Raw genomic sequence first — 19,047 nt, 5'->3', positions numbered from 1 at the left:
ATGGCCTCCTCAGCCGGTGTCGCTCTTAACCTTGGATCGCCGCCGTCAGAGAAGCTCGCAAGAGGAAACTTCATCCTCTGGAAGACGCGGGTTCTCCCAGCCCTGCGAGGTGCGCAGGTTACTGGGCTCCTGGATAACTCCGACGCCGCTCCGCCGAAGATGGTGGAGGTCACGAAGGCGGACAAAACCACGGCCCTAGAGCCGAATCCTCTGTACGGGCCCTGAATCGCCAAAGATCAACAGGTTCTATCATATCTACTCAATTCCATGTCTCTAGAAATCCTTGCACAAGTCGTCGGGAAGGACTCCACCTACGAGCTCTGGACGACGGTGACAAATCTCTTCGCCTCGCAATCGCAAGGATCACCAATCTGAGGATCGCAATCACCAACACCAAGAAGGGCACCATGTCGAGCTCAACGTATATGGCGAAGATGAAGAGCCTTGGGGACGAACTGGCTGCTGCTGGGCGCCCCGTCTCTGACCCGGAGATGGTGGACTACATCCTGGCAGGACTCGACCGCGACTACGACTCTGTGGTGGCGGCGATCGGCGCTGTCAAGAACACTATCACCGCCGACGACCTCTTTGCTCAGATCTCCGCTTTTGATCAGAGGATGGAGATGCTGGGTGATTCGTCTTCAGGAGGATTTCATTCATTGGCCAACGCAGTCTATAGAGGTCGTGGCCAGTCCCGCGGCAGATCCCGTGGGCGAGGAGGAAGGGGGCGCGGCCGTGGTGATCGCGGTGACCGCGGTGATCGCCAGCCCTCTCCTGCAAACAGAAGCGGCGGATTCAGAGGACGCCCACGACAACAACAACAACAACAACAACAACAACAACAGCAGGTGCGTGAACAACAGCACGACTACCCTGAATGTCAGATATGCTACAGGCACCATCCAGGAGGCGCACATGTTTGCTGGTGGCGCTATGAAGAGAACTATCAGGAAGAGAAGGAGGCGCATGCTGTCTCCTATGGCGTAGATACAAACTGGTACGCCGACAGTGCAACAACAAATCACATTACAGGTGAACTTGAGAAGTTGACAACACGGGGGAAGTACAACGGAGGTGACCAAATTCGCACGGCAAGCGGTTCTGGTATGAATATCACTCACATTGGTAGTTCAATTGTTAAAAACCCCATGAAAAATTTGCACTTGAAAGATGTCTTGCATGTTCCTCAAACATCAAAAAATCTTGTTTCCGTTCATCAATTCACCCTTGATAACAATGTTCTCATAGAATTCTACCCTTATTTTTTCTTGGTTAAGGATTTGAGAACAAGGAGAGTCATTCTTAGAGGACGGTGCGTGGGAGGCCTCTACCCACTCATATCATCATCATCATCTTCATGGTCCAACAAACAAGCCAACATTGTCACCAAGCCATCATCATCAAGGTGGCATAGTCGTTTAGGTCATCCATCTTCAGTCATAGTTAAATACGTTCTTAGCAAAAATAAACTCTCTTATGAGAATAGTGTTGAGTCAGTTTGTGATCCATGTCAACAAGCAAAAAGTCATCAATTACCTTATCCCATCTCTACTAGTGTGTCTACTGCTCCTCTACAACTTATATTTTCAGATGTATGGGGGCCAGCCCCTACTTCAGTTGGGAGATTTTCTTATTATGTAAGCTTTATTGATGACTATAGTAAATTTACTTGGATTTATTTGTTAAAGAAAAGGTCTGATGTCTTCCAAGTCTTTATCAATTTCCAAAATCTTGTTGAACGCAAACTGAACTCTAAAATCATTGCTATGCAAAGTGACTGGGGTGGTGAGTATGAAAGATTGAACTCTTTCTTCCAAAAACTTGGCATATCACATCATGTTTCTTGTCCTCATGCTCACCAACAAAATGGATCTGCTGAAAGAAAGCATCGTCATATAGTTGATATGGGGCCTGCATTGCTCGCAAATGCATCCATGCCACTTAAATTTTGGGATAAAGCATTCTTAACTGCTACATATCTTATCAATTTGCTTCCAAGCAAAGTTATCAAATTTGAAACTCCTATTACATGACTCCTTGGTGTCACACCAAACTACACATCTCTTCGTGTTTTCGGTTGTGCATGTTGGCCCAACCTTAGACCCTACAATACACGCAAACTTGCTTTCCGCTCAAAAAAGTGTGTCTTTTTAGGCTATAGTCCCATGCATAAAGGGGTCAAATGTCTTGATGTTCCTAGTGGTAGGGTCTACATATCCCGAGATGTTGTTTTTGATGAGTCCGTGTTTCCGCTTGTATCACTTCATCCAAATGCCGGTGCACTTCTTCGCAAGGAGATTCTTCTTCTTCCTTCACATCTTCGGTCCTTTGATCATGGGGGCGACAATTGTACTAATCAAAGTGACGATATTTCTACTGGTACTTGCTCCTCTCTGTTGCCTGTGCAGGTCTCTGGAGAAAACAGGGCTCAAAATGATCAAAATCCTGAAAATATAGCTCAAATTGATCCTATATTGCAAGCTGAGGAAGAAGACGAACCTGGCACGGACAACGAAGGCGATCCGGCGGAACCTGAAACTCCTCTGCGTGTGCAGACCTCGGATCGTGCACGGGATCCGCCTCGGATCGCGCCTCTGTCAGCTGCGACAACGAATCAAGGGAGGGCCACTCCCGCTCCGCCACCTCAGCAACAGGCAGGACCAGCAGCGGGGCCGGATCCCCCTCGCCTCGCATGCGCCTGCAACCGCAGTCGGGCAGTGGATCTGCTGTGCCGGCCCGGGTGGTTGGCCCTCATGTGCATATCGGGGAGGCGGCCGCACCAGCGGCTGCAGGATCATCTGCGCAGGAGGCGACAGATTCTCCTGTGTCAGCGCATGCAGACTCGCCAGGATCTTCTATGGTCAGTATTCCTGAGATCCAGCCAGTAGCTTCTTCACGAGTTATGACACATCTACAGAAAGGTATTCGGAATCCTAAAATAAGAAAAGATGGAACTATACCATATGGAATGTTGTGTATTTCAGGAGAACCAACAACGTTGAGTAGTGCACTTGACGATCCTAAGTGGAAGAAGGCAATGGATGAGGAGTATTCTGCACTTATGAGGAACAAAACCTGGCATCTTGTACCAAACCAAAAAGGCAAAAATATCATCGATTGCAAATGGGTGTACAGAGTTAAAAAGAAGGCAGATGGCTCCATTGACAGGTATAAGGCACGTCTAGTTGCAAAGGGCTTTAAGCAACGTTATGGTATTGATTATTAGGACACTTTTAGTCCTGTTGTGAAAGCTGCAACTATCAGACTTGTGCTAGCCGTCGCGGTATCTAAGGGTTGGAGCCTAAGACAGCTAGATGTACAAAACGCGTTTTTGCATGGTGTTCTGGAAGAGGAAGTGTTTATGAGACAACCACCTGGATATGAGGATACGAAGTTACCACAGTATGTTTGCAAGCTTGATAAGGCACTCTATGGTCTAAAACAAGCACCCAGAGCATGGTACTCCAGATTAAGCTTACAGTTGAAATATCTTTGTTTCATTGCCTCTAAAGCTGACATGTCTTTGTTTACTTATAACAAGGCTGGATTAGTCATCTTTGTGCTTATATATATTGATGATATCATAGTTGCAAGTTCTTCACAAAATGCTACTAATGCACTTCTACATGACTTGAGCTCAGAGCTTGCCTTGAAAGACCTAGGTGACTTGCATTTCTTCCTCGGGATTGAAGTCAGAAAGACTCAACATGGTATTGTGTTAAATCAGGAGAAATATATCATTGAGCTTTTGTCTCGCATGGGAATGAAGAATTGCAAGCCAGTACCTACACCTTTATCTTCCTCAGAAAAACTCTCAGCATATGAAGGTGAGCCACTTCAAGAAGAAGAGAGCACAAGGTATAGAAGTACTGTGGGAGCATTACAATATTTAACTCTCACACGTCCAGATATCTCATTTGCTGTTAATAAGGTTTGTCAATATCTGCATGCTCCCACTTCTGCACATCGGTCAGCTGTCAAGAGAATTGTAAGATATGTGAAGCATACTATGGGAACAGGACTTCATTTCAAACGTTCTAGCTCCTCTCTTGTGAGTGCATTCTCTGATGCTGACTGGGCAGGATGCAGTGATGATAGAAGATCAACTGGAGGTTTTGCAGTGTTCTTCGGGTCCAATCTTATTTCTTGGAGTGCTAGAAAGCAAGCTACTGTGTCACGATCAAGCACAGAAGCTGAATACAAGTCCTTGGCGAATGTAACTACTGAAATCATTTGGGTCGAATCACTTCTTGAGGAATTGGGGATCAAGAAAAATCGTATCTCATGTTTATGGTGTGGTAACTTGGGAGCAACATACTTGTCTGCAAACCCTGTGTTTCATGCAAGGACAAAGCACATAGAAATTGATTTTCATTTTGTGCGAGAAAGGGTTGCAGCAAAGAAACTTGAAATACGGTTTATTCCCTCTAAGGATCAAGTGGCAGACGGCTTTACAAAGGCTTTACCAGCAAGACCATTTGAGGAGTTCAAGAGTAATCTTAATCTAAGATAGTTAAGATTAAGGGAGGGTGTTAGAGAATATTGTTCCATGTAAACTCCGACTCCTTTCCTTTTATGTATTCTACTCAAACTCCTTGTAATCTTCCTTGTACGCCAAGGCTTGGCTTCGGCCATCATCAATATATACAGATCGCGGCTCCCCTCGAGGGAGTAGAAACGCTTATTCTCTTACAAACTTTATTGTCTCACAATGGATTATCAAGTGGATACAAACATAATAAGCACACACCCGGCCTCTACATAGCTGGGAATCACACACCCAACACAAACACGCACACACAAAAACACGCTGGCCTCTGCATAGTAGCTATGATGGTCTGAACTACTAGGAGTTTTTGAATGGCGTTTGGCTCAGAGGATTTCTGCATTGAAGAGGTCGTGGTTGCCATTGTTTTCTGCTACTCTGTCCTTTTTGTCTGTCAATCGCTTGCTACAATGTCACAGTTATTGAAGTATCACACATTTTCTTTTGCTGGTACTATTTTCTACGAGGAGCTTGGGCGGCCATCGTCGATTTTGATCAAAGAAACTGCCACAAATTACAAATCTCTGCACGAGTCTCCTTTGTGTCTCTCTGCAATTGATTAAAACGTAGCTTAAAATAACATGTTGATAGATAAAGATTGTAGTGTCCCGTGATCTCGGAGCACCATGTTTCTTTGTGCTCCTCTTATTTGGTTGATATTTGTTCGACTCCCATAACAACAACGCACGGCAATTGCTGAGTTAGCTTGAAAAGTAGGCAAACTGGCATGCAGGCAGTACATGTAGAGAAGTCCCCGAAGCAGCATGCAGCCAGTGCAGGTGTCTTTTTTATTCTTCCTGCATGTACAGGGACGGAGCCAGAAAATGGCGATAGGGGGGCAGGGGCTTGGACTAGAAGAGTCAATCGCAATCGTATAAGAGACAATCATGTAGGCATATAGCATAGTAAATATCGTGAGGTCTGAACACTCAAAATATAGCCGCGGTTCTGCAATACGAATAAATTTGCATATCTATTAAAGTTTGGGGCTGCAATGCTTATGTGAAAAAGCTTCAACCTGATAACCTCGAAACCAAATCGGAGAAATGTGTGTTCATAGGATACCCAAAGGAAACTGTTGGGTACACCTTCTATCACAGATCCGAAGGCAAGACTTTCGTTGCTAAGAATGGATCCTTTCTAGAGAAGGAGTTTCTCTTGAAAAAAGTGAGTGGGAGGAAAGTAGAACTTGATGAGGTAACTGTACCTGCTACCTTGTTGGAAAGTAGTACATCAGAGAAACTGGTTTCTGTGACACCTACACCAATTAGTGAGGAAGCTAATGATAGTGATCATGAAACTTCAGATCAAGTTACTACCGAACCTGGTAGATCAACCAGAATAAGATCCGCACCAGAGTGGTACGGTAATCCTGTTCTGGAAGTCATGCTACTAGATCATGATGAACCTACGAACTATGAAGAAGCGATGGTGAGCCCAGATTCCGCAAAATGGCTAGAAGCCATGAAATCTGAGATGGGATCCATGTACGAGAACAAAGTATGGACTTTGGTTGACTTGCCCATTGATCGGCAAGCAATTCAGAATAAATGGATGTTCAAGAAGAAGACTGACGCTGACGGTAATTTTACTGTCTACAAAGCTCGACTTGTTGCAAAAGGTTTTCGACAAGTTCAAGGGTTTGACTACGATGAGACCTTCTCACCCGTAGCGATGCTTAAGTCTGTCCAAATCATGTTAGCAATTGGCGCATTTTATGATTATGAAATTTGGCAAATGGATGTTAAAACTGCATTCCTGAATGGATTTCTAAAAGAAGAGTTGTATATGATGCAGCCAGAAGGTTTTGTCGATCCAAAGGGAGTTAACAAAGTGTGCAAGCTCCAGCGATCCATTTATGGACTGGTGCAAGCCTCTTGGAGTTGGAATAAACGCTTTGATAGTGTGATCAAAGCATTTGGTTTTGTACAGACTTTTGGAGAAGTCTGTATTTACAAGAAAGTGAGTGGGAGCTCTATAGCATTTCTGATATTATATGTGGATGACATATTATTGATTGGAAATGATATAGAATTTCTGGATAGCATAAAGGGATATTTGAATAAGAGTTTTTCAATGAAAGACCTCGGTGAAGCTGCTTACATATTGGGCATTAAGATCTATAGAGATAGATCAAGACGCTTAATTGGACTTTCACAAAGCACATACCTTGACAAAGTTTTGAAGAAGTTCAAAATGGATCAGGCAAAGAAAGGGTTCTTGCCTGTGTTACAAGGTGTGAAATTGAGTAAGACTCAATGTCCGACCACCGCGGAAGATAGAGAGAAAATGAAAGATGTTCCCTATGCTTCAGCCATAGGCTCTATCATGTATGCAATGCTGTGTACCAGACCTGATGTGTGCCTTGCTATAAGTCTAGCAGGGAGGTACCAAAGTAATCCTGGAGTGGATCACTGGACAGCGGTCAAGAACATCCTAAAGTACCTAAAAAGGACTAAGGATATGTTTCTCGTATATGGAGGTGACAAAGAGCTCATCGTAAATGGTTACATTGATGCAAGCTTTGACACTGATCCTGACGATTCTAAATCGCAAACCGGATATGTGTTTATATTGAACAGTGGAGCTGTCAGTTGGTGCAGTTCTAAACAAAGCGTCGTGGCGGGATCTACATGTGAAGCGGAGTACATAGCTGCTTCGGAAGGAGCAAATGAAGGAGTCTGGATGAAGGAGTTCATATCCGATCTAGGTGTCATACCTAGTGCATCGGGTCCAATGAAAATCTTTTGTGACAATACTGGTGCAATTGCCTTGGCGAAGGAATCCAGATTTCACAAGAGAACCAAGCACATCAAGAGACGCTTCAATTCCATTCGGGATTTAGTCCAAGTGGGAGGCATATAAATTTGCAAGATACATACGGATCTGAATGTTGCAGACCCGCTGTCTAAGCCTCTTCCACGAGCAAAACATGATCAACACCAAGGCTCCATGGGTGTTAGAATCATTACTGTGTAATCTAGATTATTGACTCTAGTGCAAGTGGGAGACTGAAGGAAATATGCCCTAGAGGCAATAATAAAGTTATTATTTATTTCCTTATATCATGATAAATGTTTATTATTCATGCTAGAATTGTATTAATCGGAAACATAATACATGTGTGAATACATAGACAAACAGAGTGTCACTAGTATGCCTCTACTTGACTAGCTCATTGATCAAAGATGGTTATGTTTCCTAGCCATAGACATGAGTTGTCATTTGATTAACGGGATCACATCATTAGGAGAATGATGTGATTGACTTGACCCATTCCATAAGCTTAGCACTTGATCGTTTAGTTTGTTGCTATTGCTTTCTTCATAACTTATACATGTTCCTATGACCATGAGATTATGCAACTCCCGTTTACCGGAGGAACACTTTGTATGCTACCAAACGTCACAACGTAACCGGGTGATTATAAAGGTGCTCTACAGGTGTCTCCGAAGGTACTTGTTGGGTTGGCGTATTTCGAGATTAGGATTTGTCACTCCGACTGTCGGAGAGGTATCTCTGGGCCCTCTCGGTAATGCACATCACTTAAGCCTTGCAAGCATTGCAACTAATGAGTTAGTTGCGGGATTATGTATTACGGAATGAGTAAAGAGACTTGCCGGTAACGAGATTGAACTAGGTATTGAGATACCGATGATCGAATCTCGGGCAAGTAACATACCGAACACAAAGGGAACAATGTATGTTGTTATGCGGTCTGACCGATAAAGATCTTCGTAGAAAATGTAGGAGCCAATATGAGCATCCAGGTTCCGCTATTGGTTATTGACCAGAGACATGTCTCGGTCATGTCTACATTGTCCTCGAACCTGTAGGGTCCGCACGCTTAACGTTACGATGACAGTTTCATTATGAGTTTATATATTTTGATGTACCGAAGGTTGTTCGGAGTCCCGGATATGATCACGGACATGACGAGGAGTCTCGAAATGGTCGAGACATGAAGATTGATATATTGGAAGCCTATGTTTGGACATCGGAAGTGTTCCGGGTGAAATCGGCATTTTACCGAAGTATCGGGAGGTTACCGGAAACCCCCGGTAACCTAATGGGCCTTAATGGGCCTAGTGGAGGAAGTGGAGAGGAGGCCAAGGGGCAGCCGCGCGGCCCTTCCCCCCCCCCCCCCAAGTCCGAATTGGACAAGGAGGGGGGTCGGCGCCCCCCCCTTTCCTTTTCCCTCTCTCATCTCCTTCCCCCCAAGTCCTAGTCCAACATGGAAAGGGGGGGAGTCCTACTCAGGACTCCTCCTGGCGCGCCCCTTGCCTGGCCGCACCTCCTTCCCCTTGCTGCTTTATATACAGGGGCAGGGGGCACCCCAGACACAACAGTTGATCATTGATCTCTTAGCCGTGTGCGGTGCCCCCCTCCACCATAGTCCTCGGTAATATTGTAGTGGTGCTTAGGCGAAGCCCTGCGACAGTAGAACATCAAGATCGTCCCCATGTCGTCGTGCTGACGGAACTCTTCCCCGACATTCTGCTGGATCGGAGTCCGGGGATCGTCATCGAGCTGAACGTGTGCTAAAACTCGGAGGTGTCTTAGTTTCGGTGCTTGATCGGTCGGGCCGTGAAGACGTACGACGACATCAACCGCATTGTGCTAACGCTTCCGCTTTCGGTCTACGAGGGTATGTGGACAACACTCTCCCCTCTCGTTGCTATGCATCACCATGATCTTGTGTGTGCGTAGGAATTTTTTTGAAATTACTACGTTCCCCAACATGACCCCGTCGGCGGCACGGCGAGTGACACCGTCGGCGAACTAGTTGTGGTGATCGCGCAAAGACATTTGACAGAGGAGGAGCCGGTGCCGGTGCCGGTGCTGGAGTTCTTGTCCCAGTAGTCCATCGTCTTGAGAATGAGGATGTAGAGGAAGACGATGGCCACCAGCACCGCAGAGTAGACGGTTGAGATCTTGTCCCGACAGGTGCCGGCGCTGTACGCGCCCATGAGGCTGAGCAGGTCCAACACCATGACCAGCCGCAGGGGCACGACGACCCAGCGGCTGTCCTTCCCCTTCTTGTCATGGCGGATGGCGAGGACGAGGATGAGGACGATGACGACGAGCGACGCGGCAACCGCTGTGGCATTGCAGTAGAAGAAGGCGAGGATGAGGACGTGGACAAAGGATCTCGACATGGCGGGGTGAGTACAGTAAGCTGATGTTCAAGGACAGATGAAGCTACGATCGTCGAAACCAAAAACTTACAACACGAATGTTGTGAGGAACTGCGAGATTAGGCTGCTGGTCAAAGGAAAATTCAAACGATCGATCGTGCGCGATGAATCTGACAAAATTCGTCAAGAACAGCTTCAAACGGGAAGATGAAATTAAGAACTTACGGTCGACGAAACTACGAACCGATCGACTGAATGGAACCGTAGCATCGAGGTGCATCTTTTCCGTATAGAGCTTACCTCGAATCGAAGCACCGTTGTGTAGATCGAAAGGTGATAGGAAGAACAGAATTAGAGGGAAGGTTACTCGAGGTACAAGAAGATAAGCACGCACAGGCTGCATACCAGCTCGTATCCCTCCCATCTCCCCTCGTGCAAGTGGCCCACCTTGTGCGCTCGCCTCAGCCAGGCTCGCGAGCTATTGCCGATTCGGGCGTTTCTCCTGGGCCTGGCCTGGACGTGCTTTAAGGTTCGTGCGATGCAGGCCGCACAGTGAATGCAGGCAATCAAACGGGCCACTTTCTTCCCGCGCGGGCCAGGCTGGGCCTAATGCGGGCAACCAAACACGCCCATGGCCTACGTGCGCAGCCACAACCAACTGAACCATGCCTCCTGAGGCCCTATCACCGTCGTGGGTGAGCAAGTGCTCGGCCGCGCGTGTCCCTCCTCATTTCCTTCCTCCTCCATGTTCTCTCTCTCTCTCTCTCTCACACACACACACACACCGATTCAATCAGCGTCGCCTCTAACTCGAGCAGCACCAACGCACGGACTGTACCGCCCCGCCGTCGCCCGCTGTCGCTGGAGCCTCGACCGCCATCTCCTGTCGTTCCACGTCGCGGCGTTCCAAAGGAGCACCGGCATCCATGGCTGTGGCCTCCTTGAGCTCATTCGCAACCTCTGGTGCCGCCGCACTACAATTCCTGCAACATTATCTTCGTTGCATAAATTTTCTGCATCAAGGCTTCCATTGCAAAAAAGAATTATAAATGTTTATGCAACATGATTTCTACTGCAAAAAATGTCTACAAACATTTCCGCAGCATGATCTCTGCAGCAAAAAAAATCTACAACACAACCTCCGTTGCAAATATTTCTGCAACAAGATTTCTACTGCAAAAAGATTCTAAAGACGTCTATGAACATGATCTCTGCTGAAAAACATTTTGCAGCACAATGATTGTTGCAAAAATTTCTGTAATATGATCTCTATTACAAAAGGTTCCGCAACAAGGCTTTTGTTGCAAAGTAAAGGACGGCACACAGCCACTAGATTGTCTCATATCTAATGAGTGGCTCGCAAGGCGACGGATCTTTTAAAACTATCCACCGGCCGATGGTAGCATGTACTTTTGCATATATGAAATAATGCAATTTTCGTATCAATTGTGTGCAGTTTTTTATGTGATCATATTTTTTAAGTGTTTATTTCCAGTTTCTTCCTTCTGGTATGGTAATACCAATGCCCTGCTTGATCCATTCTTCCTTGGAACTTTTTTTTGTTTTCGTCTTTTTTGTTTTATATTGTTCCTTTTTTTAGTTTTAGTTTGCCTTTTTTTGTTTCAATTGATTTCTGCCATTACATGTGTGCGTGTCTGTGTGTGTGTGTGTGTGTGGGGGGGGGGGGGGGGGCATCGTATGTAAGCTCAATCAATTTATTGTTCTTCTATGAGCGCGTGGTGGAGGGGGGGGAGGTTATTATGTCCAAGTTCGATCAATTTATTGTTCTTCTGTGAGCGCGCACCACACACGTAGGTGTTTCCATGTGTGTGTGTGTGTGTGTGTGTGTGTGTGTGTGTGTGTGTGTGTGTGTGCCCATTCATTCATGTCAATCTTTAGTGTTGTTATTATGCTATCTGAACATTCAGTATACACATGGATATATACATGTAGTTCTATGCAATATGTGTGCAAATCATACAATTATTTGAAAATTGCACAACGATATGTTTCTTCTTGCATATTGTGGTACAATGCAAATTCTATGAACCTATGTGCAAGTTTTTCTCATCATTAATGTTTCTTTCTTCAAAAATTTCCTCCTTTAGGGTAACACCTAAATCCTTAATTCATTCTACCTCAGAAAAATATTTTGTTTCCTAAAATATATTGCTTTCTTTGATGACAAGGAAAAAATGACTGACACAAAATAAAAAAACTGTTTATTTTCTCATATACACTAATGTTTTCTCCGCTATTTGTTGTGGATTAGTTGATTTTTTGGCCGTTAGATTTTCTCCTATTTTTGTGCATGTTGTGGTGGTTTGATGTAGCAGTCATATGTCCTTGCTTAAGTTTGCGATGAACTTAAAATATAATTCATTTCCTAATTTATATATTTAAATCATTAGTTGTATTGAAGTTCCAATAGTTTACACTTGGACAATACAAAGAGATATAGTCTAATTATTGAATATAAGAAAAGAGTGTAAATAATCTTTTATGATTTGTTCATTTTAGGCATAGTTGTATAATATTAACTTCCTTTTCTATTTTCTTGTTGTTTATTTTGGGGTTGAAACAATCTCCATAATATATATGTTTCTTCTAGCATAACGTTGACCAGTGGAAGTTCTATGAAACACGTGCGCAAGTTTTAGTCATCGTTTGTTTTAAGTTTTATTTCTTCATTTGCTTTTCATTAAGGCTAATAATGATGCCCTTAATTCATTCTACCTTAGAATAATATATGTTTTTGTTGTTAGTTTATGTTCTCATTAGTTTATTTATTTATTTACCAATAAGGAAAAAGTGTCCAACAAGAAAAAAAATGGTTCTTTTTTTCTTGTTGTTGCTTAGTGAAACTTTGGTTGTCGGATTTTCTCCTATATTTGTCCATCATGATTTTTTTTGCAGTCATGTGTCAATATTTAATATTATGTTAGGGACTTGAAATGAAACTCATTTCTACAATTGGTCTCTTTAAATAATAATTAGTACTGAAGTTCTACTAGTTTACAATTGTTTATTGCACAGTACGAAAAAACTGCCAGTTTTGTGTAATTTGCGTGCAAATTTTCAATATATTCAATTTGTGTGTATATGAGAAGAGTTTGACAACAAGTATTTATGATTTGTTAATTTCGTGTGTAATTAACTTGCATTTTCTAAATTTCATAGGGTGAAGCCGTCTCCATAATTCGATTTTCTTTAGTAAGGTATAGTTTCTTATTTTTTTTGTCTTTGTTCATTTCTATTGTTAGTAACATGACTTTGATCACTTTCTTTCTTAGAAAGAAACATGTTCCTCTTTGATTTTTGCTTTGTGCATTTCTTCTTTGAGGTACGATTTGGACATGTGTAGTTCAGATATAACCAGAGATATTAGATGCAGACATAAATTAAATGTATTTTTTAGTAATTATAAATTATATTGTTTCATTGTGGAGAACAAGAAGACGACTATATTTTTTTCTGGTGCAAGACTAAAGAATATGGAGATTTGTACACATCATGAGTCAATATGCGTAGTTACCAGTCATGTTTAAAAATTCTTTCCAATCAAGATGCAGCAGCACAATCATGCATTCCAAGATATGATGAGATTACGCTCGTACATGTTGTAGCATCAGCAGAAATGCAAAACTTGCATGCATCCACATCCCGGAAAGAAAACTTGCATTGCATGCAACTACGTGCATGTATAGTGTGTCTTTTTTCGTAACACAATACAGACGCAAGCGCTCATACACTCACCCCTATGAACATACACACGCACACCCTACCTCTATGAACGCTTCCGAGAGACTGAGCCGGCATATCATCTTGAGATTTACGAAGTCACCGTAGGCGCCTCGTCCTCGACAGGAACATCTCTTCCCACTGAAAGTGCATCGCCGGGATACTACTATCCCTCTAACCATCCAACCACAGGTTGGTTCGTTGTATGATGGGTCAATGCCAACAAGAAACGGACCTGTCATGAAGCTTTTGTTCGACTCGAGAGGCAGCGTGCACCGTGCAGACTCACCCCTGGGAAGCACGTCACTTTCTCCGTTGGATATTAATCTAAGGGTCTAGAAAAAAGTAACTGAAACATAAATAAAATTCAGGCACCTGACATATGAGCAATGTACGTAGTAGTGTATGTTTGCCTCATCGCCCACGTATGTTTTGATTGAGACGCACTGCGCTTCAGGCGCCCTCGTATATATCAACCGATGTAGATGAGGGCAAGAGCTGGCAACTTGCATCTCGTCCTGCCCCCGCCACCAGTAGAGTGCAAAAAGGCAAAGACAAGGGACTGATAGCACCAGGCCGTCCCATTGGCATCTACTCCTAAGCTTGACTGATACCACCAATCAGGCAATCAGTGAAGAGGATAACAGCGGTAGAAAATCGGTGCTCTGGCAGTTACAGGTAGCATAAAATACGTTCGATAGTACCAATGCCATGGACATATATGTAGCCAGGTATCACGCAACGAGGGTGTCCTCTGTCCTGTGTGACACACACGCGCTGACGCGCACAGCAATACGGCCGGCGTGGAAGAGAGATCCATGGAGATGGTCAGTGTCGTGGAGGAGTACGCGCTCACGCTGGTGGCCATGGCCGTCGGCTTCCTGGTGGTGGCATATCTCTACGAGCCCTACTGGAGAGTCCGGCATGTGCCAGGACCCGTGCTGCTGCCACTCATCGGCCACGTCCACCTGCTCGCCGAGCACGGCCCCGACGTTTTCTCCATGCTCGCCAAGAAGCATGGCCCGGTCTTCAGGTGACCCACGTATTATTGCAATTACTATTAAGTAAAAATATAGTACCAGTGGTTTTGATTGGGTTCATATGCAGGTTCCACATGGGAAGGCAGCCGCTCATCGTGGTGGCAGATGCCGAGCTCTGCAAGGAAGCAGGCATCAAGAAGTTCAAGAGCATTTCTAACCGGAGCATGCCTTCGGCCATTGCAAACTCCCCCATACATCAGAAAGGCCTCTTCTTCTCCAGGTAACTAACTATGGGTAATCTGACTTCCTTTCCTCGCGTTCCACGTGATCTTGTAAAATTGGACCTTTCTGAAGAAACAAAAAATATTCAGGTGAAGAGCCTTTGCGGTCAAAGAATAAAAAGATAAACAAACCGCAGCATTCATCTTCATGTCTATTTTATTGTTGTTGTTATTGTTTTTATCATCATCGTCATCATCATTATTGTTATTATTCTAATATGCTAGGTCCTGATTATAGTGCCCAAGAATTCATAGGTTATTATATAAAACCAATATCACCCGCAAAAAAATATAAAACCAATATCGATAATCAGAGCTGAAGGTAGCCGGAAGTCACAGCTAACATAAGTGCTGATGTCAGCAAATCAGCACAATTCAGACTGCATGAGTTTTTCTCTTCACTCTAGACCAGGGTAACCATACATAAATTGATGAATTCATCAGAAGGTTTGATATAAGTTAGAGTCAATCAGTGTTTATAATATGATCAATTTTATCAAAACTAAAAGGGAAAATTACATTTCTAACATAATAATTCTTACGAAATTACAAGGTTGGGGAAACACGATGAGACGTCAACAAGCATACACAACTCCACCTCGCCATCGGGCTTACTCAAACCAACAGTAAATCAATTATAAATTCTAGTAAGAGAGAAAACTAGTCAATTAGTTTAAAGACGTGTCAAAGTTAAACATATTTAGTAAATAAATGCTAAAAATTAAGATAAATGCAAAGTTAGGACAAACATGTGAGACGCCAACGAGGGTGGCCAACTAATTAATTAGATAATATTATGTTATATTATTGAACAAGAGAAAAAAAGTTTAAATTATGTTCTTCACTTCATTAACTAATTATATGGTGGATCCTAATTATAGTGATTGAGATTATAGATACAAATATGTACATATGTAAATATCCATGTCTGGTATGATGCAGTGACAATGGACTAGATAGAGACAATTGGATCTAAAACCGTCTCCAATACATGGCTGGTATCACCATTTACATCGGCATGTAAACATAATAAGTTATTGGGTTTGTTCTTGCATAGATACTCAAAAGTTTGAATAGCTAAACTTTGACCGTTTCAATCAGTCGCATGTAGCGATGATTCCAAGTTTGTTCATTCATGAATCCGTTCACAAATTTAATATGCTATGTGATTCTTTCAATTGTATTTTCCAAAGTTTGGCGAACAATGTAAATACCCAATAGACTCAACTCCTTCTAAAACATACATATATTATAAGATTTAGTCACACTGCATTAAAAGAAGCTCTATGTCAACATGGTAGACTGTGTTGGCTCTTATGTGTTTTCGTACACACACAGACAAGAGAGAGAGAGAGAGAGAGAGAGAGAGAGAGAGAGAGAATATGCTGCATTCAGAATAGATTGAGTAGAGAGAGACAACATTTTAGCAAATTCTCATAAATCTACATCGGTAATTATGTAGTTCCATATGACCAAGTCACATATATAGTAAACTAGAATACAATGAGAACACATTGCACACATGATTAATGCAGCCACAGTACGACTACGACCAATAAACGGATGGACGGTTTACATAAGTAGAGGCCACCTGGCCGGCCGGTAGAACCACAGGAAATGAAATAATGCATGTGTGCTTGTATGTCAGAGGTTTGAGGTGGACGACGATGCGTAACATCATCATCTCCCTCTACCAACCGTCTCACCTCGCCGGCCTCATCCCGACCATGGAGTCCTACATCGAGCGCGCGGCGAGGAATCTCGATGAAGGAGACGAGGTCGTCTTCTCAAAGCTGGCTTTGACCCTCTTCACCGACGTCATCGGGCACGCGGCCTTCGGCGCAGACTTTGGCCTGTCCGGAGAGCCGGTGTCGACAGACATTGATGGCAAGGCTGGCGCTGGCGTCAAGAACGGCGGAACGGCCGTGAAGGTGTCGGAGGAGTTCGTGAAAATGCACCTGCACGCGACCACGTCGCTCAAGATGGACCTGTCCGGGTCGCTGTCTATCATAGTGGGCAACCTCGTGCCATTCCTGCAACAGCCGTTCCGGCAGGTGCTCAAGAGGATACCCGGCACGGCCGACTGGAAGATCGATCATGTGAACCACGAGCTCAGCAGCCAGATGGACGTCATCGTCGCCGACCTGATGGCGGCGAGGGAGCGCGAGCCGGCGTCGAAGCAGCGCAAGGACTTGTTGTCCGTGGTCCTCGGGGCGAGGGAGCGGGGCGGCGCGGCAGTGCAGGAGCTGCTCACTCCGGACTACGTGAGCGCGCTGACTTACGAGCACCTCCTCGTCGGGTCGGCGACAACGTCGTTCACGCTGTCCTCGGTGGTCTACCTCGTCGCCAAGCACCCGGAGGTAGAGGAGAAGCTGCTCACGGAGATAGACGCGTTCGGCCCCCGCGGTCGCGTGCCCACGGCCGATGATCTCAAGAGCAGGTTCCCTTACCTCGATCAGGCAAGCACTCATGGCCGTGATCACTGGCATGTTCATTAATTAATGAAGTTGATGAGCTCATTTTATTAAGTTTGATTGATGTGGTGCATCCACCTGTCATGAAATTCAGGTGGTCAAGGAATCAATGAGGTTCTACGTGGTGTCGCCATTGGTGGCCCGAGAAACATTGGAGAGAGTGGAGATTGGTGGCTATGTCCTTCCCAAGGTATACATTTTCGATCAAACCAATTTTATTTGATTCAAAGCTTTGCACTCTGAATACAACTCATGCACACAGCCTATGGAATATGGGAATACATACACGTCTTGAACAAATGTATCCTCGAGAGAAAGAAAAATCTAAGCTGGTCCAAATTAAGACCAAACCGCCATTCATGCTGCGTACACCTTTTTGGCTGTCTACACAGCAATGGCATATTTACATGCCGCTATGAACAACTCTCTTTGATATGAGCTTCATATAATCCCCCGTCGCGGGTTAGAAGCAACATGAGTGACAGGCAATGCATTATGAGCAATATGCCACTCAAAGAAAAGACGTGTAATTATTGTTTTGTCTTTGTAACAAAAAGAGCTACTTATTACTCACATGATAGATCCACTTAGCATGATTTTCTCTACTAGTTAAAATTACCCTATATATTTAAACTTTAATGTGATTTTTAGTTTCTAGGTTATTTATTATTACTTATTACGTCAGAACGTACAAGAGTCAGGCACATAGAATTAGCTTGAAAATTGCCTAATTATGCTGGAAATCCATAATAACTCTTTGTTTCACCGTGGCAAGTTAACATTTGCTAGGCATTGAAGTAAGGCATTCCTTGCCGCCAGATTCAAACCAATTAGGTCCCTGCCTGAATGACAACCTTAGGAGGAGACACTAAGGTTTCCCTTGATTGCATCATGTATGATTAGTGTGCATAAAATGAAACAAACTAGGAATTGGTGTCCTAGAGGGGCATTGCCCAACAATATATTTTTCCATAACCTGGTCTGACAGCCATCCTTGATAGCAAAGGTGTCGGACCAAAATAATGGTCTCTTCACCTTCACCAAGCCAACTCAGAAATGAGTATCTCCAAGTCACCAATAAACTCTGACACCTTTCTTTCGGGAGGTGTAGCGGCAACCAAAAGGAAAACGAGTGTATGTATGTATGTATGTATGTATGTATGTATGTATGTATGCATCTTAGAGTTTCAACCTGTCATTCACTCATTTTCCTTTTTCCCTGTATATAGTTTTTTTTACAATACTCAATTTATATGTTACTTAATTGTTGACATGTAGAATGTGATCGAATTCTTAGATACTAACAGAACCAAAAGTTTCAACCTCTTTCTATGAATGTAGGGCACATGGGTGTGGTTGGCACCTGGTGTACTTGCAAAGGACCCCATTAACTTTCCGGAGCCAGAGCAATTCAGGCCAGAGCGGTTTGACCCTGCTGGCAATGAGGAGAAGTGTCGGCATCCTTACGCCTTCATCCCCTTCGGCATTGGTCCAAGGGCCTGCATCGGGGAGAAGTTTGCGATCCAAGAGATCAAGCTCGCCATCATTCATTTGTATAGCCACTACGTGTTTCGTCACTCAAAAGCCATGGAGTCACCGCTAGAGTTTCAGTATGGGATCGTGCTCAACTTCAAACATGGGGTCAAGCTTCAGGTCATCCACAGGGACAAGGATTAAATATGGTTTGGTGATGAATCTCTACTTCTTCATGATAGGTAATGGTCCAATGTATATGAATCTGTGCAAAATCAATATGTATAATTACTGCGTAGTTGACCTGAGATGCGTCCTTATGTGTAAAACTTATTGGAATATCAACATTGAGAATGTGACGACGAAACTCAAAGTATGGTGAAATGTACTGTGACTTTGTGACGCCTTTTTTCT

At 43.9% G+C, this 19,047-nt stretch overlaps 2 protein-coding genes across 2 annotated transcripts; both read left to right on the top strand.

The window, feature by feature from the left end:
• Positions 1-1,306, top strand: LOC147981488 (uncharacterized). Its single transcript, XM_087517129.1, has 2 exons — positions 1-1,104; positions 1,278-1,306. Exons 1-2 carry the CDS (start codon positions 408-410, stop codon positions 1,304-1,306), a joined length of 726 nt encoding a protein of 241 aa, XP_087373255.1. The 5' UTR covers positions 1-407.
• A 12,937-nt stretch (positions 1,307-14,243) lies between these two features.
• Positions 14,244-18,837, top strand: LOC125547187 (cytochrome P450 711A1). Its single transcript, XM_048711169.1, has 5 exons — positions 14,244-14,458; positions 14,533-14,685; positions 16,335-17,145; positions 17,255-17,350; positions 18,502-18,837. The coding sequence occupies exons 1-5, from the start codon at positions 14,244-14,246 to the stop codon at positions 18,835-18,837; spliced, it is 1,611 nt and encodes a 536-aa protein (XP_048567126.1).
• The last annotated feature ends 210 nt before the right edge of the window (positions 18,838-19,047 follow it).

The sequence above is a fragment of the Triticum urartu genome, chromosome 3A (genome assembly GCF_056163025.1).
Source record: "Triticum urartu cultivar PI428250 chromosome 3A, HENAU_Tu73, whole genome shotgun sequence".
Lineage (NCBI taxonomy): Eukaryota > Viridiplantae > Streptophyta > Magnoliopsida > Poales > Poaceae > Triticum > Triticum urartu.
Note: the sequence above shows the minus strand (reverse complement) of the source record. Positions and strands in the feature narration are given on the sequence as shown.